Source organism: Mus caroli, chromosome 9 (genome assembly GCF_900094665.2).
Source record: "Mus caroli chromosome 9, CAROLI_EIJ_v1.1, whole genome shotgun sequence".
Taxonomy (NCBI): Eukaryota; Metazoa; Chordata; class Mammalia; order Rodentia; family Muridae; genus Mus; species Mus caroli.
Genome location: NC_034578.1, coordinates 105489916 through 105513836, shown reverse-complemented (window position 1 = coordinate 105513836; position 23921 = coordinate 105489916). Strand labels below are relative to the sequence as shown.

At 41.3% G+C, this 23921-nt stretch overlaps 1 protein-coding gene across 1 annotated transcript in view; it reads right to left on the bottom strand.

Moving 5' to 3' along the window:
- Smarcc1 (SWI/SNF related, matrix associated, actin dependent regulator of chromatin subfamily c member 1) overlaps positions 1-23921 on the bottom strand; it is a 110038-nt gene that overhangs the window by 9042 nt on the left and 77075 nt on the right. The window contains exons 25-26 of the mRNA XM_021171250.2: positions 17949-18083; positions 9564-9828 (exon numbers count right to left, since the gene is read on the bottom strand). Coding sequence (XP_021026909.1) covers positions 9564-9828; positions 17949-18083 — 400 coding nt within the window. The remainder of the gene's footprint in view (positions 1-9563; positions 9829-17948; positions 18084-23921) is intronic.

The window sequence follows — 23921 nt, the reverse complement described above, 5'->3', positions numbered from 1 at the left end:
GGTGCTCTTACCCACTGAGCCATCTCACCAGCCCCCTCCTTTAGTCTTTTAAAGAACTCAGTTAAGCACCTTTTTACAGTGGAACATCAATAACCCTCAATTTTGAAATAAAAAGTGTGTGAGTATTGGAAAATGTCTTTAAATTTTTAATTTTTCTTTCATGAGCATTGGTGTTTTGCTTGCATCTATCCGTGTGTGAGGATAACAGATTCCCTGCATATGAAGTTATAGACAGTTGTGAACTCCATGTGGGTGATGGGAATTGAACTTTGGTCCTCTAGAAGATCAGTCAGGGAGTCAGGGTTCATAATCACTAAGCCATCTCTCTAGCTCCTGGAAATGTCTAAAAATGCATATATGGAGAACCAAAAAAAAAAGTTGAAAAACTCTCTCTTCAAGTGTTGGGTTGATATTCAGTGTGTAGCGGACTGGTTGGCAGTGCAGGTGTGACTATGCACTGAGGAGATCATTAAACCTCCCAAGAGATCCTAGATCTACTGGCAAATATCCGAGAAAGAGCGCGCAGTAATAGGGTAGGATAGAAACACAGAGGGCTGCAAGCAGAGCAATGTCAGTTTAGAAGGAACACAGACATAGCTTCACTCAGAGCCCTCATCTTCAGACAGCGAGAATAAACTTGTACTTTTTAAGAGACAGGATCTCATATGTATTCCAGGCTAGACCCACATTCTCTTTTGTAGCTGAGCATGACCTTAAACTGATATTCCTGATTCTACTTTTTGAGTGCTGAGATTACAAGTGTGAGTTTTTATGTGTTTTGAGGCCTGGTTTTATAGTGTTTGGGATGACATTGAGTCTTCACACACATGAACTCTCTACTGAGTTATAGCTCAGCCCAATCTTCTATTACGTCACAGCAAATGTGTGCAAAACGTGTTCTAGATGCTACTATGCTCCAGTATTTTAAGAGCTTTATAGCACAAATGCATTCAATCTCACTTGACCTCTCCCCCTTTCTTACTGAGCAGTGTAAAGCACGGGAATGAGGAGCTAGGTCTGACGATGGAGCTTGCCTGGCTCCACATTGTGATTGCACTTGCACCACTGCACACGTGAACAAGGCCAGCCCACTTCCAGCCCGTGCTGAGATGTCCTATGAAACCCGAAATCTGAGAATAATCTTCTCCCTTCTATCACCATAGATAGGACTGCGAAGCCATTCTCATTGGAAGTGGGTGGCAGCAAAAAGGTTAGAGTAAAACAATTACTTCTGCTTCCGAGCTTCAACTAGACTGATGGCCAGAAAACCCTAGGGATTCCATCTGCACCTGCCCAGCCCTGGAACTCTAAGTGTGCGGTGCCAGACGAGGCAGTTACATAAATACTAGAACCAAAGGAGGTCCTCCTGCTTGCACTAGCAAGCAGTTTACAAGCTGAGCCATCTCTACAGATCCACAAAGGTGATGTAGAAAACATCAAATGTGAAAAAGGAATTAAGAGGACTGGAATAAAGACAAAAATCAATGTTTTGTCTACCTGAAATCTAAAGATCCTTTTCTTTGGGGGGTGGGGCTACTTGACACAAGTATCATTACTTAAAACAAAAAAACAGTCAATATATTCTTGCTAATTTTTATAAGATTGAAGTACAACTCCCATAAACCTGAAATATCAAGAAGACATTGCTAAATAAAATGTGTACATAGTTCATTAAACAACACCACACACACTTCAATTTCTGAGGTGGGAGAAGGAGGAGTGGAGGGAGGGCAGACAGCGAGCAAGCTTCAAAACAGCAGTGGCAAAGCATGGGATGGTGGAGTCTGACCTACATACAAACAGTTTTTAAACAGCAGGCATCTGAAGCCTGGGAAATGGAAAGGCTTGCTAAAATTAGGTTTAGCTAGTAGAAAAACCCTCACTCTCATGTTTATTAGATCTCGTACTAAAGCCTTACACCTATCATGTCTAATGGGACATTAGCTAAGATCGTATTTTTACTCACTGGAAGGGTAAGGTGAGAACAGAGAAAGACACTAGGAAAGGGAACCGTGACCATCTAGTCTTAAGCGGTGTGTCCTCCATCCATTTCTCACTATGGGCAGACACCCTCTGGCTCAGGCCCCAGGACAACGGAAGTAACACAACTTCGGCCAAGCAAGGGGAAGCCCGGGATCCTCAGAGACTTCTTCCCCACAGCCACTTGCTTCCTGGGGGCGCCTGCTCTTTGTTAAGGACTGAGCCTTACTGATCCTTGTGAGGCAACCTGCTACTCCGGAGAGTGGCATGGCAGCTTTGTTATCAGAAAGGTTAAGGTGCCACAGACTACAAAAGGAGTCCAGTGTGATGAGCCATTTCTCCTTCCTTTTCAGTATGGAGCTGAGTCCATAGTACTATGTTCTTGAATACTGTATTTAGTGGGTTTAATTGAGAAAATAGGGCTGCTTTAGAGAGATGGTGCAGCAGTTAAGAGCACCCAGTACTCTTCAAGAGGACCCAAACACAGGTCACAATATTCATACTGGCTACTGCGAACCCAACCACCTGCAGCTCTACCTCCAGAGGTTAAAACACCCACTTCTGCCTCTGTGAGCAATATGAGGTCTAACTGGGCAGACACCCTCTGGCTGAGGCCCCAGGAGAACACAGTTGGAGCCGAGTGAGGGGAAGTCCAGGGTCCTCAGAGGCTTCTTTTCCATTAGCAAGGTCAGGGAAAGGCATGAGCCTGAGCATGGAAGACCATGGACAGCTAATGTAGCTGCTTTGGGCTACATTAAGATCATTTTGGTTTTTATTTCAAGAAAATGAAACACAATAAGCTAAGTGATTAGTGCCTCAACAGAAAGAAATATCCTACTTTTGTTATTGAAATAATATTTTATAGAAATAACAATTTTTCACCAGACTACACTCATTACTTTCTTTTTTGGTGATGCTATAGACAAACTGCAGGGCCTTGGGCATGTTAGGCCGGTGTGCCCAAGGCCCACTGTACTGGTTACCTAACAGGCTAGACTTGACTGTGGCTGTTCATGTATTTGTACATACCAAAGTCAAGCAGTTAGCAACACCAAAAAATGACTCAGTCAAGACTCCGTACTGGGCCAATGAGGTGCCTCAGTAAGTAAGCGGTCTGTTGTGAGGGCTGATGGCTAAGTTCCACACCTGGAAACCACATGGTGCAGAGAATTACCTTTAAGAAACATAAAAATAAAGAAATCTTTAACAACAAATAAAATGACTACTTAGCTTGTAGTGTATTACAGGTAGAAGCAGTATGTTTTTGTAAAGGTTTTTCTTTTCTCAACAAATAGCCTACTAATTTAAAAATATATATAGTAATTTAGTTTTATCTTATGTTCATGATTTTGCCTCCACATGTCTGTCTAAGGATGTCAGAAGCCCCAGAACTGGAATTACAGAAAGGTGGAAGTTGCAATGTGTGTGCTGGGAATTGAACCTGGTCCTCTGGGAGAGCAGCCAGTGCTCTTAGCCACCAGCCCATCTCTCCAGCCCCAGAAGTTCAGAAACCGTTAGGTGCCATCTACAACTTCAGGGGAGATGATGAACTGCAGCACTCTTTTGTTTTTTTGAGAAAGAGTTTCTCTGTGCAGCCCTGGCTGTCCTGGAACTCACTCTGTAGACCAGGCTGGCCTCGAACTAAGAAATCCGCCTGCCTCTGCCTCCCGAGTGCTGGGATTAAAGGCATGCACCACCACACCCGGCTCAGCACTCTCTTATTAAACAAATTCAGCAAATGTAAAGTACGGTAAAAATAGATGTACAGCAGAAATCCTTTGGGGTGGAGACACAGCTCAGTGTTTAAGAGAACACACTGCTCTTCCAGAGAACCCAAGCACCAACTTGGTGGCCGGTAACTGCCTCTGACTACAGCTGCAGAGTATCCAAAGCCTCTGGCTCTAGCCTCCAAGGGTACCTGCATTCACCCTAACACCTGCACACACACAGACACACACATAACTAAACATAATAAAAATAGGGGATGGAGATGACTGAGCAGTTAAGATAACTTGGCTGTTCTTCAGAAGACCGGAGTTTGATTCCCAACACGTACTTGTTGGCTCACAGCCACCTATGACTCTAGTTCCAGGAGAGGCAAGGCACACACACAGGTGGTGCACACACATGTAAATCAAACCTCCGGACACAAAATAAAAGCAAACACATTATGTACTACTACATATAATTTGTGTTTTTATTGTTGTTGCTTGTTATGGAAAATACATCTTGGGATACACAGTTGCCATGCAAAGTCTGGGGAAACAAGATTACATATGCAATCGGCATAGAGGTGCTGCTTATCAAGTGGGTATCAGCTACTGGACAATCAGCCCTCCACCTGTCCTCAGCCTAGGAGGCTTACATCAATGAACAGTAATTTCACTTTTACAGGTGTGGCTGGTCCTCCTGCCTCTACCTCCCAAGAGATGGATTACAGGTGTGGGCTTTCACACCTGAATGAACTCCTACTCCAATGGGTCCTGTCATCATTGATGGACAGTTCTGGTGTATGTGTGCGTGTGCGCACCCGACCACCCTCTCTTCTGAACCTGTAGTTTATGCTTTTCAGCTGTGATGGTATCCACCAAGCCCCAGTGAGCCTTCTGTCCTGGCTCCCCCAGTGATTGGGTTGTTGTAGGTATTGGAACCTGACCTAGGGTATTCATGGTTGCATAGGAAGTAAACTTCCTCTAAGAAGCTTCACTCAGCAACACGTCTGTCTTGACTCCTTTCTCCCACATTCACGGCCAACCAACATAAGGTTTTCCTGCCCATTCACACCACATACACTCTGGCCAATACCAAACACGTCCCAGTTACCTGACAGCTGCCCTCGAGTCCTAACGTAAATGCTGTGACCTGTGATTATTTTTGTCTTTTTCTGGTTTGGGGAGTTACATTCCTATTAGGAAGCATAGGCTTTGAACACTCTGCTTTCTGAATGACCAGACCTTACCACAACTACAACTACTATTATTACTAGTAGCAGTGGTGAGAAAGGTCATTTTGAAACCATGGCTGGCCTAGAATTTGCCATGTAGCCCAGACTGGCAACCTACCTGACTCCCTAGAGCTGTCATGTATCATTGTGCCCAGCTCATCTGCAAACTTTCACTCAGAAAGTGTTAGTTGAAAGGGTCTTTGTGTTAATTAGTCTTGTGTTTCTGAGATAAACTACAAGCAAAGCCCACTAGGAGAAGAAAATAGTTATTTCAACAAAAATTATCGCAGTAGTTGAATGGCGAATCATCAAGCATCAACCACGGAGGAATGTTGCTAACAGGCTCGCTCTCTGGCTCCTGCTCAGCTAGTGTTCTTGTAGAGCCAGGGGCCGCCTGCCCAAAGAATGGTGCTGTCCACAGTGGGCTAAGCCCTTCCATATCAACCAGAAAGCAAGACAATGCAACACGGGCCTGCCTACAAGCCAGCAGGATCTAAGCAATTCCTCAACGGAAGGTCCTCTTCCAAAGTGACTGTTGTTTGTCATGTTGATAACAAGACAGTACAGACTTGCTTACAGGTCTCACATTGTACCACTGATAAACCAGAGAGAGAAGACAGTCTTTACCTCACCAGCTTCATTTGAAACACATTGAGAGCCGGGCAGTGGTGGCGCACGCATTTAGTCCCAGCACTTGGGAGGCAGAGGCAGGTGGATTTCTGAGTTCGAGGCCAGCCTGGTCTACAAAGTGAGTTCCAGGACAGCCAGGCCTACACAGAGAAACCCTGTCTCCAAAAACCACACACACACACACACACACACACACACACACACACACACGTCTACAAAGTGAGTTCCAGGACAGCCAGGCCTACACAGAGAAACCCTGTCTCCAAAAACCACACACACACACACACACACACACACACACACAGAGTGAGAGAGAGAGAGAGAGAGAAACGCATTGAGATAGTCTGGCAGAGGCAGGCAGATCTTTTTGAGTTTCAGACCAGTTGGGGCTATACATACATCAAGAATCTGACCAAAACAAATAAATAAAACAACAAAAGTGGATTGGCTGAGGCTAAGCACAAAACTCACCAGCTTTGTTGCTTTCTTTTTTATTTTGGATTGGAGATAGTGTTTCTCTGTGTAATTTTGGAACAGACCATGCAGGCTTCAAACTCAACAGATCTCTTGCTTTTGCCTCCTGAATGCTGGTGTTAAGTGTGTGTGCCAGCCAGATTCACTTTAAAAAAAAAAAAAAAATTAAGCTGGGCGTGGTGGCGCACGTCTTTAATCCCAGCACTCAGGAGGCAGAGGCAGGTAGCCTAGTCTACAGAGTGAGTTCCAGGACAGACATGGCTACACAGAGAGACCCTGTCTCAAAAACCAAAAAAAAAAAAAAAAAAAAACCACAAAAAGGCTAATTTATTGTATGTATATGAATACACCAATGCTCTCTTCACAAACACCAGACCAGAAGAGGGCATCAGATCCCATTACAGATGGTTGTGAGCCACCATGTGGTTGCTGGGATTTGAACTCAGGACCGCTGGAAGAGCAGTCTGTGCTCTTAACTGCTGAGCCATCTCTCTAGTCCTCACTTTTTTCTTTTTTTGGGTGTGTGTGTGTGTGTGAGTCAGTCTTTCTGTGTAACTGTGGCCATTGTGGAATCCACTCTGTAGACTGGCTTCAAACTCAGATCCATCTGCCTCTGCCTCCCGGGTGCTGGGGTTAAAGGCGTGGGCCACCAATCAGCTTCCTTTTCCTCTTTAAAGACAAGTTTTATTATGTAGTCTTCCCTGCCCTTGAATTAATAGTGAAATCTCCAGTATATCTACGGAATACTGGGGGTCATAAGTGCAGACAACCCAACCTGTCTGCCTGGCTGTTTGTCCATCTGCTTAGAGGTTAATTTGTTATGTACCTCTGGCTAGCACAGAACTTGTAACAAAAAACTTGCTTCCCGAATACAGGGATTGTAGACACACCACCAACTTTGGATGCTGTTGTTAATTTTACTAACAGAGATTTAAGCAAAAAACCCAAAACAAAAACAAAACAAAACAAAATTGCCAAACAGAAAATGACTATATTCATAGGATAAGAGTTTAAACAGGCCTAAAGTTCTAGAAACATTTTGGCATCATCTACTAATATGAACATATGCGTATTTTATAACTCTTCTCAATCCAATACATACAATAGTGTACAATAGAAATGTGTGCAGATGCTAGCTAACAAACATGCTTCTGTTGGTTGACAGCTGAATTAGGTACTCATATGACTTATGTTTGAAAAGCAATCCAACCGTCACCAAAAGAATTCACAAATCAAGAGTGGGAACAGATGAACACCGAAGAGCAAACAGAAGGACGCCGTCACTCATAACAGCATACACACACATCAGACGGTATGAAGAAAGCCAGAAAAAAATCACTACCATTACAACCAATAAACTATGTCTGGAAGTGCTGAGGGTTGCATCGTGGGAAAGCCAGAAATGAAGAACATGAAGACTGCTACCAAGGTTATAATCTCTATTAAACTCACCAAGGTAACACAATTTGTATGTTATGTTCTCTCAAATCTACACTACTTCATATCTTAGTATTTATGTATGTGATTTGTATGACTGCAGGGAGAGGCATTAAACAAAGAACGCAGGGGGTCAGAAGACAACTTAGGAACCTTACTGAACTATCGTGCAGCCCTGTGTGTGTACACAAAATTACATGAAAACAGCTTGGTACAAATTACAAAATTACCCTCTCACAATGAATGATCCTTTCCATTACATATTTGATGTGGAAAAGCCTATTTTGGTGAGAAAGTGAAGACAAAAACGACCTGTCTTGTAAAGGTGACTTTATTACAAACTTGCTGGTACTCCCTCACTAGGAAGAGCTTGCATCTAAGGTCCTCTGTGAAGGCCTCTCAGCCCCTGGTAGCACAGTGAGAATCCTGGCTCCTTGGCTAGGTGGCCATGCCCTGGATCAGGTCCTTAACTGCAGAGCAAGGACCCTGAGGAATAAGACTGATGTGGGCAGAACAGGCAGTGCACCACCAACAGCAGCTGAGACTATGGCCAGAGCCTGGCACCCAGCATAGCACCTATGTCTTGAAATAATCGCTGTGCTTGGAAAGTGACATTGCAGGATATGTATATTTTAAAAACCTAACACTAGACAAAATGACGCTCTTATGCAGAGATTTTAAGATTCACTGAAGTATTCAGAGAGCTGGCTGGAAAGTATCCTGTGTCAGATTTTAAAGACGATCTCCAGAAACATTAAAGTCAATGGAAAAACCTGATGAGGATAGAATCCCTAGTGTAAATTTTTAGGTGTGTGTGCCCACATGTGAAAAGTCAAAATTTTCCCCTAGTCACTACAAGTCCTTAAAAACACTTATATTCCTATATATGTGTGATGTTTTGGCAACATTTAAGTCTGTGCAAAGGTCTGAAATGAACTTGAGTGGCCTTTATACTATTAAGGTGGTATGGCCACAGGCCAACCTGGGTCCTCTGGAAGAGCAGCTAGTGCTTGTAACCACTGAGCCATCGTCCTCCAGTCCCATTTGTTTGTTTTTGAGTCAGGGTGTCTCTACATAGCCCTGGCTGTCCTCAAACTAGACAAGACTGGCCTTGAACTCAGAAATCCTCCTGCCTCTGCCTTGTGGGTGCTGGGATTAAAGACCTGTATGACCATGCCCAGTTGTAGCTACTTTTTTTTTTAATTTAAAACTAGTTAATTAACTAATTAACCAAGGTATACTTTGGCCTGTCAGTAAGACTCACATTGATAAAATAAGCTGTTAGATCATAAGTGTATTCAACTATGGCTTCTACAAGCAAATATGATTGGTAACTTCTAGAAGAGGACTCAGAAATCTGTTTTATGAAGAATTCATGTGTTAGAACTCAGGTGTTAGTGCTTTCTGAGACTTCAAAGGCTTGCTATTTATCTTCAATCCCTCCCTTTGACCACGTTGGAGAGAAGATTTGCATTTTATTTCGAGAAGCTCTGGATCTAGGAAACGTTTATGACTGAGGTTAAAAAAAAAGTATACTTGTAAAAATGATACAAGTTTATAGGACAACTATGAAGAAGATGGTATCCAATTATCTCATATCCATGAGAATATATTAAAAATGGTAGAAAGGTAATGAATGAGTCTTGAAAAGTTCATTGTATCTTGCACGTTTTCCTGAACAGATGCAATATGTACCGCATCTAAGAATACTTTTTCCAACCTGGTGCTAGGGCTCAGTAGCCAGGGTCTCATTCTGTGCCCCAAACTGACCTGGAACTCAGAATCAGGCAGCTTCTGCCTTATGAATTTTAAGACAATAGGCACGCTCACTCTGCGTAGCATACAGTTACATTCTTAAGACACTCTGGGATACAGTGCTGATTCAGAGACTAATGAACCCAAAGGAAAAGAGTATCTTGTAGAGAGGTTATTGGAAATAACTGGCTGGATTTATGTGATGGTAACAATAGAACACACTTGACTATGATTTTTTGTTACTGAAAATGGTTTTGTGAGAAAATGATTCCTTGGCATTTTCCAGGATGATCTGTGTTGTAAGGTGGACATATGTGTCCTGTTAGCACAGCTTTCCTCTTACCTGGTTGGGGAGGATGGGGTGGCGGCATCTGATGGTGCATCAGGGGGTAGGGAGGGGGCTGCTGATGCGGCATCATGCCAGGGTGGCCTGTGGCTCCAAGTGGGGCCATGGCCGGCCCTCCTGTGTGCTGGTGCGCCTGCTGAGGTGTCTGGCCGTGCTGCTGCTGCTGCTCCATCTGCTGCCGGGCTCGTAGTTCAGCATATTTCAACTGTTCCATGTGGAAGTTCTGACGCTCAGTAAGCAACTGCTGTCTCTGTTGTTCTAGCTGTAATAAAGGAAGCAGAAAAACATGCTAGCAAGAGGCTTCTCAGGATTATATGACAAGTAGAACATTTAAGTCTGAGTTCCATCCACACCATGCTACAAGAGACCCCTTACCAGGAATGTCCCTACGTTTAGTCTAAAATACGTTTTTCCTTGTACCGTTCAGCATTGGAGCAAATGACCTTTGGGCCTACTTCTGACAGGCTGGGAGGTTTTCATCTCTCCCTCCTTCCTCACTATCATCTTTATCAACTATTATCATTAATAGTATGAGATTAATTATTATGAACAGTACTAGAGACGGTATATAGCCATGTCATTCAGGCTGCTGCTGCATTCCTGGATCAAATGATCCTCTTCTAAGCTTTCACATAGCTGGGACAAGAGCCATGCGCCACTGTCTCTGGGTAAGCCCATTGGTACTATTTTATTTATTTACTTGAAGACAAGAGTCTCATAGGACTGCTGGCGAGAAATCTGCTTGCCTCTGCCTCCCAAGTGTAGGGGTTAAAGACATGCCTCAACATGCCTAGCTGGGCTTGCAAAGGTTAAAAATACTTCCCTAGATTTTAAAGAAAAAAAAAGGTGGGGGGGGGGGGGCCTGGAAAGATGGCTCAGCGGTTAAGAGCACTGACTACTCTTCCAGAGGTCCTGAGTCCAATTCCCAGCAACCACATGATGGCTCAAACAATCTGTAATGGGATCCGATGCCCTCTTCTGGTTTATCTGTGGACAGCGACAGTGTACTCACATACATGAAATAAATCTTTTTTTTTTTTTTTAAGATTTCTTTATTATTATATCTAAGTACACTATAGCTGTCTTCAGACACTCAGAAGAGGGCATCAGATCTCATTAGGATGGTTGTGAGCCACCTGTGGTTGCTGGGATTTGAACTCAGGACCTTTGGAAGAGCAGTCAGTGCTCTTAACCGCTGAGCCATCTCTCCAGCCCAAATAAATTTTTAAAAAGTTTGCTGCTTGTTCGTCAAAGGGAGTATGTAAGCCTGCTGAAGCCTCCCAGGCACTGCCTTCTGGATATGAGCCATCTGATCACTGTCTATTTTAGAATATAAAATGTCATAGGTAACATAACCCTAGGTGCATACATATTTTTTGTTTTCCTATATGGAATATCTGAATGGTATGGCAAAGCAAATCTTAGCTAAAATTACACTAAGTGACAAATTCACATACTTTGACTAAATAAAAATTTTTATGGAACCTGAAAGATATAAGCATTTCAATATTGAGGGCAGGAATATGGCATATTGTTCATATTATAGTTCAGTGGCAAAGCATGTGCATAAAGTCCTGGGTTTGGATTCAAATGCCACAAAAAGAAATAAAACTGGGGCTGGAGAGATGGCTCAGCGTTTAAGAGCACTGACTGCTCTTCCAGAGGTCCTGAGTTCAGTTCCCAGCAACCACACGGTGGCTTCACAACCATCTGTAATGGGATCTGATGCCCTCTTCTGAAGTGTCTGAAGACAGCTACAATGTAGTGTACTCATATACATAAAATAAATAATTCTTTAAAAAAAATGAAGGAGGTAATTACCTACCAGTTACAGGCATAGTACTGGAATGCTGTCTCTAATCTGTGGTCTCACTCTATTTTGCCTTAACTAGCATTTCTTTGGTAGCTTAAATTAATTGATGGCTTCAATGTAAGAAAAAACCAACCAACCAACCACAAAACCCTCTTAGAAAAGGAAAGTGAAAAGAAGTCAAATGTAGTGGAATGAATCTGTAGTCCTATTCCTTGAGATTTAAGCAGCAGAATTCTCAGTTTGAAGACAGCATGTAGACCCTGCATCAAAACCCATTATCACCACCAGAAAAACAAAACCACCTACCCTCAGTTATAATAATTATTTGTAAACACTGCTGTCATTTTATTTATTCTGTTTTATTTTTGGGTGTGTGTGTGTGTGTGTGTGTGTGTGTGTGTGTGTGGAACAAGGCTTCTGACTGGGTCTCTCTTATAATCCAGGCTAGACCCCCATCACAGCAATGTCCTGGCCTCACCCTTCTTGGTTTCTTAAAGTAATTAAAAGGAAGTAATTATGTAACAAAAAAGTAAGTGAAAAAAGGCAAGTGATTAAATACACATACATACACCTGAAAAGAAAACCCAGTTTAAAGCCAAAGCTTTAATGTAGGACAAATGAGTCCCCTGAGGTGAGAGTTAGGACCCAGATTGCAGTTCCCAACTGGCTCTGGACTCCCAAACGCTCTATGTTCATGTCTGTTTTAAGGCAGAAGCAGCAGATTTTAAAGGCTGAGACATCTTGACCTTATCAATATCCCCGACAGTTCACTTTTTAAAATCAAATCAAATCATATGACTATATGTATAAACCCACACAGCTACCTAGTATTTGACAAAGGTGCAAAGACACAAGTGAGAAAAGAGAAAAAGAAAAGGCTGTTCCAGTAGTTCTGGGGAAGCTCGATACCCAGACACAGGTGAACCAATCATGAGCCTCTCTTTTTCATTGTTTAAAAAAAACTGAGGGGCTGCAGAGATGGCTCAGTGGTTAAGAACACTGACTGCTCCTCTGAAGGTCCTGAGTTCAATCCCCAGCAACCACATGGTGGCTCACAACCATCTGTAATGAGATCTGATGCCCTCTTCTGCCGTGTCTGAAGACAGCTACAGTGTACTTACATATAATAAATAAATTTTAAAAAAATTAAAATGGTGAGCTTAAGTTAAGACTAGAAACTTAGCTGAGAATAGTGGTACATGTCTAATCCCAGAACTTGCGAAGCAGACAGATCTCATGGGCAGCCTGTTCTAAACAGTAAATTCCAGGCCAAGACAGGGCTACACATATACAAAAATCTTATCTTGAAACCCCACCTCCAAAAGGCTAGAAACTCATAAACTGTAAAAAGAAAATAAAGATACAAATTCGGCCACGTGTGGTAGCTCATGAATCTAAGCCCAGCATTTAAGAAGCTGAGGCAGATGAAGCCTGGGGTCAGCTTTCACAACTGAATGAGCACTACCTCAAAAACAAAGCAAAACAAAATCTAAGTCGGCAGTGTATGTGTGGGGGGACATGTGCTGACAAACTCAGCACTCAGGAAGCAGAGGCAGGCAGAGCTTTGAATTCAAGGTAACCTGGTCTACAGAGTCTTCCAGGACAACCAGGGTTACACAGAGAAGAAATCTTCTTTCAAAAAAACAAACAAACTTAAAATACCATAAAAAAATAAAGAAAACAAAATTAAAAAAGCAAGACAAACAAATTATTGGTAGAAATAAAAGCTAGTGTAGTCACTATAGAAATCAGTATGGAGTTCTCCAAAATATAAAAATACTTACAAAAGGACCCAGGTACATACATCCAAATTTACACCACACAGATTCCCACACTCACGGGTCTTACAAGACTATTCGAAACATCTATGGCATGTAATCAGCCTAGATGTCCATCAACAGGTGAACAGTTCAAAGAAAATGTGCTGTATTCACAGTGCAGTTTTACAGGGCTATAAAAATGTTTACTCATTACGAGTAAAACAGGCTAGGCTTAAATAGAGACAACAGCGTAAGCTTATCTGATATGTAGAAGACTTGATGTGAACGTTCCTGCGAAGCAGGGATGAAAGGAACACTGGAAAGTAGGATATGCGGATGGCTGAGCCAAACCAATGATCCATGTACATAAAAATCTGTGAAAATGAAATTCACTATTTTGTATATTAACAACAACAAAACCACCACCAAAAAAAAAAAAAAAAAAAAAAAAAAAACAAAAAAAATTAACATTCATGATAATCTGGAAGAATGGGTACAAAAGTTGGTGGTGTTAAGGCATATCTTAAATGTATCCAGCCACTGAGCTATGATTTGACATCTGAAAATGTGTCCCAGTAAATTGTTCATCTGTGGGCACAAAGCTAGTCAGTAAAACATTCTTTTTGATATATAGTTAGATCAGAATCTGAGTGGGACGAAAATCAATTTCCAACAGAAAATATTCTGAAGTACATACATACAAATGCTCTATGTATAAACACAATGAGAATGTTCTGGAAAATACCAGGCTAATAGTGACTACCTCTAGGAACAATGTTATGTATATTTTATGACACATGTCATGCATGGAAAACCTTTTGACAGAAAAGGTCACGTTTTAATCACTCCACTTATGTGAACCATCAAGAATAAGCACATCCACAGAGACAAAGTGGATAACACCAGTTGGGAGGCAGGGTGTAGGAAGATACTGGTACCATCAGAGAAGGGATAGTGCTAGAATGGGCATACCTACTTAGGGCGATATATTATTTATTAAATTTATATATAAAACGGTGACAGTTGTAAAACCCCATCTCTATTCTCAAAACTAGAAAGCTGCCCACATATTTCCCTTTTTGTTTTTTGTTTTTTTTTTTTTTCCTGGAGATAGAGTTTCTCTGTGTAGCTCTGGCTGTCTTGGGAATTTTCTTTTGAGAACCAGGTTGGCCTCGAACTTACAGATATCAGCCTCCCTCTGCCTTCCAAGTGCCATGTCAGGCTTCCCACTGACTTCCTTAATCTTTAGTGTATGTGAAGGCATGTACCATTCAGACCATATATGGTAGGTAGGCAGAAGAAAACTTTTGGAAGACTCTCTTTGGTCGCAACATTTGAGATTCAGGAATCACTGGCCTTGTCTACTTAACATGGTTCTATGAAGCTCAGAGCTGTGGTATATGTACGCCCTATAATCTTAGAGCTTGAAGGCTGGGACAAGGGGAATTCATTTGCATTTATGACCACAGAGACATCTTGTACCTATTTATGTATTTATTAATACCTTTAAAAAAAACAACTAAATATCTATTTACTCTTATTGTCAAAGCTTAGAAAAACTAATTAAGACACAGTGAGACGCCCTGTGTGTAAGGGCATCTAATACAAATGTGTTGATGTAAGTTTGATCCCATCAAAGAGAAAACTGACTTTAACAGTCTGTGGAGAGTAAGAAGGCAGATCTGTGAGTTCAAGACCCATCTGCTTTATATAGAGTTTCAAGCTAGTCAGAGTTACAGAAGTAAGACCCTATTTCTAAGATAAACGAATAAAAGTAAAGGTTGAGCTAGTGAGCTGGCTCAGGAGATAGAAGATTTGCTTCAAAAGCCAGAGGCCGTGCAAAGTAAGGACAGAACTGACTTTCAGTACCCAGAAGGCTGGGACAGGAGTATCTCAAGTTCAAATTCAAGGCCAGCCTGTAATGCATGAATCTCTTTCCCACTTCCCCTCACAAGTGCTGTCTAAATATAATACAATTACAAGGAAATATTAAAAGGATCTTAAGTTATCCTATAATTTTGGTTATTTTGGTTTTTTGGAGACAGAAGGCTATGCAGTTCCAGGCCAGCCTCAAAGTGCTATGTAGATGAAGATGACCTTGGCTCCTGAGTCTCCTGCCTGAATCTCAGGAAGGCTGGAATTATAGGTGTTCCTAGCAATGTGAGGATCTACCCTACGGGTACCTGATTTATTCTGTCACCCATTTCCTAGGAATACAGGAGAAAAAACAACACAAATCACTCATGTAAGTAAAGTGTTGGCGACCCGGATGCGGGTTAGGTACCTCTGGACAGTGTCATCCAAGGGAAGCCCACAACAGAGCCTTCCTCAGCCTTCAGATCCTCAACATAAACACAGCTGCAAGGGTTGCTGAAGCTCAGACAAAGCTCTTCTCCCTGCCTCTATTAGGGTAAAGCAAGAGGAGGGGGCGAAAAAAATGGCAGGGGGACTCTGACAGAACCTCAGCCACACGTACTGCCAAGTATTCAAGTATCAGCTGGGGACTGGAGCCTCAGAACTAGAGTTAATGAGCAGTTTTTGTTTCAATAGTTGGTGACTATAAACACACACACACACACACACACACACACACACACACACACACACGTAACCAGCCCATCAGACTGAAGAAAAAGAAAGGAACTATGCTTCGTGTTTCCACACGTGTTCCACGTGTGTTTCAAGCTGAGTCTACACCATTCTCACTAACTATCCTTCTGGTCTTGTTGCAGGGTTCTTTAGAAAGGAACCTGTGAGCTGGGCGGGGAGCATATCTTTATCCCAGCACTTGTGAAGCAGAGGCAGGTGGATCTCTGTGAGTTCGAGGCCAGCCTGGTCTACAGAGTGAGATCCTGGATATCCAGGGCTACACAGAGAAACCCTGTCTCTGAAAGAATAAAGGAACATGTGAGTGATGCATGGATTTCTAAGTCGCACAGACACAAACAATGCAATGTACTGGTGTCCAAGCCAAAAGTAGGCTAAATTATTAAGGGCAGTATAAACATAAATTAAATTATGGGAAATAAGAAACAAAGGGGCTGGAGAGACAGCTCCCAGGTCAAGTCCACTGGCTGCTCCACCAGAGGCTCCTGGTTCTACTGTGAGCACCTACATGGCAGCTCACAGCCATCTGCAACTCAAGTTTCTGGGGATGATTCATCCCTCTCTCCTGGTCTCTTTGGGCACATCATGCACACAGTGCAAACATGCATTTGACAAAACACATATTCAAATAAGAGGAAAAAATATCTTATTAGAAAAAAAAGAAAGAAAGAAAAGTTAAACATAAGTCCCCTGGAGATTATGAAATCACAAATCACAACAAATCTTTTAAAACTTACTAGTAAAGTTTTCCCTTCAAAAATACATCTGGAAAATTACTACTTCCTTCACTTGGAAGGCTTCTGATCTAAATACTGCCTCATAAGGGCTCCTTTTAAATCCGCCTCAGTTTCTCAGCTGTGATCATCTCCCACAATAAAAAATAGCAGACAAAGCGATTACTCTTCCAGACGGCCTAGACTCTGACCCAGTCCCTAGCTCATCCTAGTGGTCATTCCTTGTGTCTTTCGAAAGGAAACATGTAATTTCTGATCAGGACCCTTTGCTACCATACTTACTAGTGTAGCCCACATCTGCTTTAAGTCTTTAGAAGAAAAACAAGCAACTTCATACTCATTTAATTCTAAAGTAAAAAAAATTAAAACGATTTACTGCTACTTAGATAAATGAAACCAATCATGTTAATAAAAGAAAAAGTCTTAAAGCAACTGTGTTGGGAAAGCTCAGAAGGAATGAGCCCTAAAAGGAAGCAAACTGACCCGCTAGTTTAACAGAGTCAGATTCATATTTCACAGGAGAAATAGGACAGAAATCTATACAACTCTTGAGACTTTTGGTTAAAACAAGATAATAGTGGCCTATTTGTCCCTAAGTTATAAAACAGCAGATAAATATGTATTTGACATCCCACTCTATGGCTCAGGAAAGGTTTTTATGTTGCCTGCCCAGGCTCCAGTCTTGCCTGTAGGAAAGGCCAACAGCACTGATTGGCCAGCATCACTGTTGGATTCTTCAACAAGGAAAATCAAAATAATGAATATGTTTATATTTCTAGTTCTGTTAACGACTTCTCAGAAGATAAATTAGAATATAAGTTCATCTATACAGGGACTGACATAAGGAGCAAGTTCCAAAGGCTAACAGCCCACGAATACAAGATTTCCTATGAGTGTGCTCAGCCGGAGCCTATGTACAGCAAGGCACTCATGTACATTCAATAGAAGGAAGCAGCATTGACAAATGCTGCTTGAGGCTCAGCATCCACCTATTCCAGCTACCTACCGGTCAACTTACAGAAGAGGGAAGGAGGAGCAACAGAGATACAGTCAAAGGTCAAATGGAAGGAGGACATTGTAGAAAAATGGGCCTGTATATTAAAAACAGGAAAATCAAGAAAAGAAGGTCTACAGAGTGAGTTCCAGGACAGCCAGAGCTACACAGAGAAACCCTTTCTCGAAAACAAACAACAAACAAACAAACAAACAAACAAGCAAAAAAAACCCCAAAACAAAAAAAGAATCAACTTGTATAAAAGGGAAATTTTAATAAGAAGCATGTTCACACCCAAGACATACAAAGCAGACACAAAAACCATTATTTATAATCACTAGTTCAAATACAGGAAATAACAAAATATCTAGAGACCAATGGAACAAGCCCCCCTTATACTATGTAACTTCTATCTCTGAAGAGCACATCAGTTTTAATCTTCAAAACATCCCCGTGCAAATTCCTCTTACTTACAGCCTCTTTCTCTCTGTCCATAATAGTCTCCAGCTCTTCAAAATGTCGAAGTTTGATCTCTAGTTTCTTCATCTGTGTTTCAACCAAGAGAGCTACCAGGGACTTGATCTTTCTCTCTTCAACAGCCGCCAGGTGCTAAGGGCAAAGACCACTCAAATTATTTAAGAAAATTGAGATTTAAGAAAGTTGAGATTTAGTCTACTTTGATTTTTCCAAAGACTTATTTCAGTAGAAAGTAATAATACAATACCCCTTGGTTCTATCATATAAATTTTCTGGTTTTTATAGACATAGAACAAACAAGCAAAAAATTTAAAAAGTAAGACTCTCCCAAGGTGCGGGGTGGCAAAACCAGCCTGATGTTTTTAAAGGAGACATCAAAATGGCTCAGTGGGTAAAGGTACTTAGTTTTTTTAAACCTGAAATACTGAAACCAACCTTTAGAAAGCACAAGATGGAGAGAATCCACTCTCACAAACTGTCATATGATCTCCACACTATGGAACCAATGTATAAAGTCTGTATTTTCAATTATGCAACATTTAAGACTCAAGAGAACATCTGCATTAAGTCTTTAGAAGAAAAATAAGCAACTTCATATTCATATTTAATTCCAAAAGTAAAAAAAATTAAAATGATTTATTACTACTTAAATAAATGAAACCAATCATGTTAAAAAAAAAAAAAGTCTTAAAGTAACTGTGTTGGGAAAGCTCAGAAGGAATGAGCCCTAAAAGGAAGCAAACTGACCCGCTAGTTTAACAGAGTCAGATTCATATTTCATGGGAGAAATAGGACAGAAGTCTATACAACTCTTGAGACTTTTGGTTAAAACAAGATAATAATGGCCTATTTGCCCCTAAGTTATAAAACAGCAGATAAATATGTATTTGACATCCCACTCTTATGGCCCATGAGGTTCTTAACTTGCTTGTACAGGGCCCAGTCTTGAGTCAAGAATTAGAGGCAACCCCTAGGGTACACTCTTCTGCCAAGGAGCAGAGGCTGTCTATCTAAACAGTGGCTCTGTAACACACAGACATCTTACAGCTGTTGTTTTGTTGTTTTTGCAGCACAAGCTGTCCTGAAACTTACTCTATAGACCAGGATGCCCTATAATTCACATTCTTCTATCTCCCAAGTGCTGAAATTAAAAGTGTGCATTATTATGCCCACCAAAACAAAGATTCCTGGTAAGCTACACCTACCCATATATCTACACATCTACCTACAGACCTCAACTGAGACCCAGGATGAGCTAACAAGAGCAACCAAGATATTTCCCTCACATCTGTTCTCACCATCCGTCCTTGCTATGAAAGATAAGCATCTTTTTCTTTAGCACCCAACACCCTAATGCAAAAACTTTCCTATGTTAAGCAAAGCATGTGGGGTGAGAAAGTATTTCACCCTAAGCTTGAAGATAGCATCCAGAGCTACACATACAAGCACAGGAGCAGACAGGAAGTCACTCTGAATGAGTCCACTGCCCTGGGCACAACCATGAGCTGGATTCATGCTTCCTGACTATTAAGCAGTACAGAGAATAAAGTACCGTATTACCCTACTCAGGCAGACTTCGACTACGGGCAATGATTAGCCTACAACAAATTCTAAAGCATATTTTGCCATCTCTTTATCATTACAAGCTAAATTTGTATTCTTATCTGTACACAAATTGAACAATATGTACGGAAGGCTCTCTCACCTCTTTATTTCCTATAGAGCCTAAGAGTTAATATGCATTTAAGACAGGCTTCTTAAATTTGAGATATGATAGCTTTATTATGCTTTAAAGACTATTTTATTGATTTCTTGAGACAGGGTTTCTCTGTGTATCCCTGACCATCATGGAAATCAGTCTGTAGACTAGGCTACCCTTGAATTCTGAGATTCACATGTTTCTGCCTCAAGTGCTAGGATTAAAGATGTGTATCATACACCCAGGTGATCATTTCTTCATCAAAAATTGTGTGTATGTGCTTCTGAGTCTGTGCAGGTGCACACTAGCATTGGTACAGATGAAGGCATCAGATTTTCTACACCTGGAGTTTCAGGTACTTGTTTGCCACCCAAAGTGGGTACTGGGAACTAAACTTAGGTCCTCCACAAGAGCAGTAAGTGTTACTAACCACTGAGTAATCTCTCGGGAATTAACTGTGATTCTCTTGCAGATAACAACAATCTAGTCTCATGTACAAGTGATGGAGACTGTCTAAGTAGGTAGGAAATTCAAGTAAAAGCTGACGTCCCATTCCTATAGCAGTACACTGAGTCTTTCATGACATACACGAATGACCCAAATGCACTTTCAAACATCTCAAGTTGGTTATCATTTTAAGTATTATATACTGTATGATTTGGTTTAAATATATAACTTTTACTTCATTATTGAGTGGGTGCCTATGACAGCAGGTGCCCGGGTACCACAGCTGACTGGGAGGGCAGATTTAGAAAGCTCTTATTTTAACAGGGGACTCAGGTATTCGGGCCTGCAAATCCTCTTTAATCTTAGAGGTTCATAATATCTATTTTTGAAATAAATAAACAAGAAAGAAAGAAAGGAAGGAAGGAAGGAAGGAAGGAAGGAAGGAAGGAAGGAAGGAAGAAAAAACCCAAAACCCCATGTATATGACACAAAATTGAAAAGCTACAAAAAGATGTCAATTTCCTCCTTAGGTCTGTCATACAGCCACCAGCAACCCATCTTATGAGAGGACCAGTATCACAAACTTATAGTCCCATTTTTATGTGAATATTACTGAAAACTATAGGTTTTGGCAGAAAATATTCTGTCTCCTTGAGATTTACGTAGGAATTGAAGGCATCCCCATATATTACTAAATAGGAACTGTACAGCACTGGAGATGTGAATGAAGAAAGTACCTAATAAAAAAAAAAGAAAAAGAAAAAAAAAAGATGTCTTTTTCAAAACAGCAGCTCACCCATACACAAGAAACAAGTTAAAAAGCAAAAAAAGCCTCCATTTAAAATGATTTTGTGGTTCTTTGTCTAGGGCCGAAGCTTGTCTACTGGTTGAACAACTAACTATTCATGCTTGTTTAGCTGATATGAAAAGATTACATTTAGAAATATACATGCATATACATACATACATGCAATAAGAAAAAAGAACAAGAGCCAGGCGTGGTGGCGCACCCCTTTAATCCCAGCACTTGGGAGGCAGAGGCAGGCGGATTTCTGAGTTTGAGGCCAGCCTGGTCTACAAAGTGAGTTCCAGGACAGCTAGGGCTATACAGAGGAACTCTGTGTCCAAAAAAAAAAGAAGAACAAGAAGAACAAAAGAGATCGGGTATCTTTTTAAAAAAAAGGAAAAAAAAAAAAAACAGGTTTATGAAGAGTTAAGAGTATGGCTTCAAAAACTTGAGGTATGATGAAATTCAAGCTAGAGGCATGAACGGTAGCTAGTCAATGCAGGGTAATAAACACATCTTTCTGAAGCCAAGAATTGAAAAAGCTTTCCTTCCTGTACACGCTTATGAAAATGAAAGGCATGTTCTAGACAATGTAGAGAGAAAAAAAACAATCCTATTACTTAGGCTACATACACATTATGACAAACCCAGTGAGAGTGTGACCAGGGGTCTGCACAGGGGGACCAGAAGAAGCATCCAACTGTTCAAGACTAAAACCTGATATGAGTAGGTTGGGGTTGTGTCCACAGAAGAGATATGAATCCAGTAAAAAAAAATCACAAAAGATGATGAAGGAAAATGAAATCGACTTAGTTTAGAGCATGGTTTCCAATGTGTGGATGTAAGAAGGAAAGTGACTAGCTGCAGAGGTGGTCCAACAGACCAACCTTTTCTTGCCACCTGTGCACAGCGTGTTAAATAGAGCTATGACATCCAAAATTCAACCCATTTAAGTATATACAGGAACACCTGTGACATACGCAGCAGCAATGATGTATGCTTGAGGAGTGAGAAAATGTCTCTCTGTTGACCAGTTTCCATGAACACAAATCTATGCTTACCATTTTAGTCTGTGGAATTAGGTTAGAAGAAACTGAAGTAAATAGATAGCGATTTTAAGAATGTGAGAGAATTTAAGAAAATTCAATAAGATGAATATATTCTTTCTAAGAAACCTCTGGGTCGAGGTTTCTAATTGATCTCTAAAGTAATTGTCAGGTCCCCTCATTCTAAGTGTCAATACGCAGATGGATGGAAACCCAGAGCACCTAGCTATGTGCAAAATGCCTGCACACAGGCACACAACACTACTGCTGGTGTGGCCCAGAGCAGCTCAGCGGTAGACGAAATGCAAAAAACGGTTATGTTCCTGAAGGGTTCCACACAGCAATGAGGGTGTTGAAAAGCCAGAAGTAACCCGTCTGTTGATGCCGAGACTCTAATTACCTCTGCATGTGAGGGTGACAAACACTGAATAACAAAGCTGTTTATAGACACAGCAGAACAAAGTAAGAGTAAGAGAAACTTGGAATGCTTTGTGAAGCTTGGCTAATTATAGTAATTTAAGTGAATACTTTGCCCCCTGATTACTATGCAGCACAAAAAAATGACTATGTGCTGTGAGCGCGATCAGACCCCACTATAAGGAAGTAAACTCAAACATGAAAGCTAGACAGCAGAAACTTTGCAATACTGTCACAGATTTAAAGGGAAACTAACTTTAATATTGAACACCGGAAGCCAGGAGTGGTGATGTACGCCTTTAGTCAAGGACCAGTAGCAGGTGAACTTTGAGTGGAAGACCAGCCTGGAGTGTGACTCTGAATTGTAGAATAAAGAACAAAAACAAACGAAAAACCAAGCAGAAAGTGTTCCTTAATCTGTATGTTTATGAGAAGTGAACTTTAAAATCTTATTTCTAATATGAGATTATATTTATATGAAGGTATAAGGACAAAATGAGCCTGCGAAATGGCTCCCTGAGTGATGAAGTGTGTCTGATGGCCTGATCTTGATACCCAAGGCCTATCTGAAGAAAGGAGAGAACCAATTATGTAAGGACTTCATCTGACCCTCAAATGCATTAAACCTAAGGGACACGTGGAAGCTACCGGAGAGCCGTGACCGTGTGTTTCTGGAGCTACTCACATGGGTGAGATCACTCATAAACCCTTCCGAGCTGAAAGCTGATATCTGCCCTACTTATTTCACTGTAAATACTTAAAAAGAGATGACTCAATGATTAGGAGCACTGGCTGCTCTTGCAGAGGACCTGAATTTGATGGCAAACGCCTGCATAGCAGCAGGTCACCAACGTCCAATTCCAGGGACCAGATATCCTGCCCTACTTTCAGCAAACCCCAAGCACAAACATGATACAGATGCACACACAGGCAAAACACCCACGGGAAAACAAAAAACAAAAAAAACCCCATCCAACCCAATTGTTAAGAGAGCGAGCGCAACAGTTAGGATTGTGTACTGCTCTTCCCCAGAGCCTAATTCAATTTCCACACCCACAGCAGGTGGATCAAAACGACATATTTATCTCCCATGTCAGGAGAGGCAATGCCTCTGGCCTCTATGAGGCATACACACACACACACACACACACACATACACACACACACACACACACAGATATACATGATTAAAAATTAAAAACAAACAAAAATTAACAAAAACAAACACAAAAGAACATGTCAGTTGCATTGTAGGTAATGGAGTAGTGGAAATGGGGAAGGATTAGGAGAGGACCCGGGGCTGGTCGCTAGCACAAGAGTGAAAGGGCTATTTCAGATTGGTACCAGAAAAGTCAGGGAAAACCAAGATTAAGGAATTGAAGATCAGCAAAGGCAACAACAGGCCTGCAGACAAAGGAAGGGGGAAGCTCTTGTAGCCTCGAGTCTATTGCTGATAAAATAGTTCTTTCTTAGAGATATTATGTACAAGTAAGAATTCATACACATCTGAGCATTGTGGAGCACACATAACCCCAGCATTCAGAGGCAAATGGGTCACCAAAGCTACACAGTGA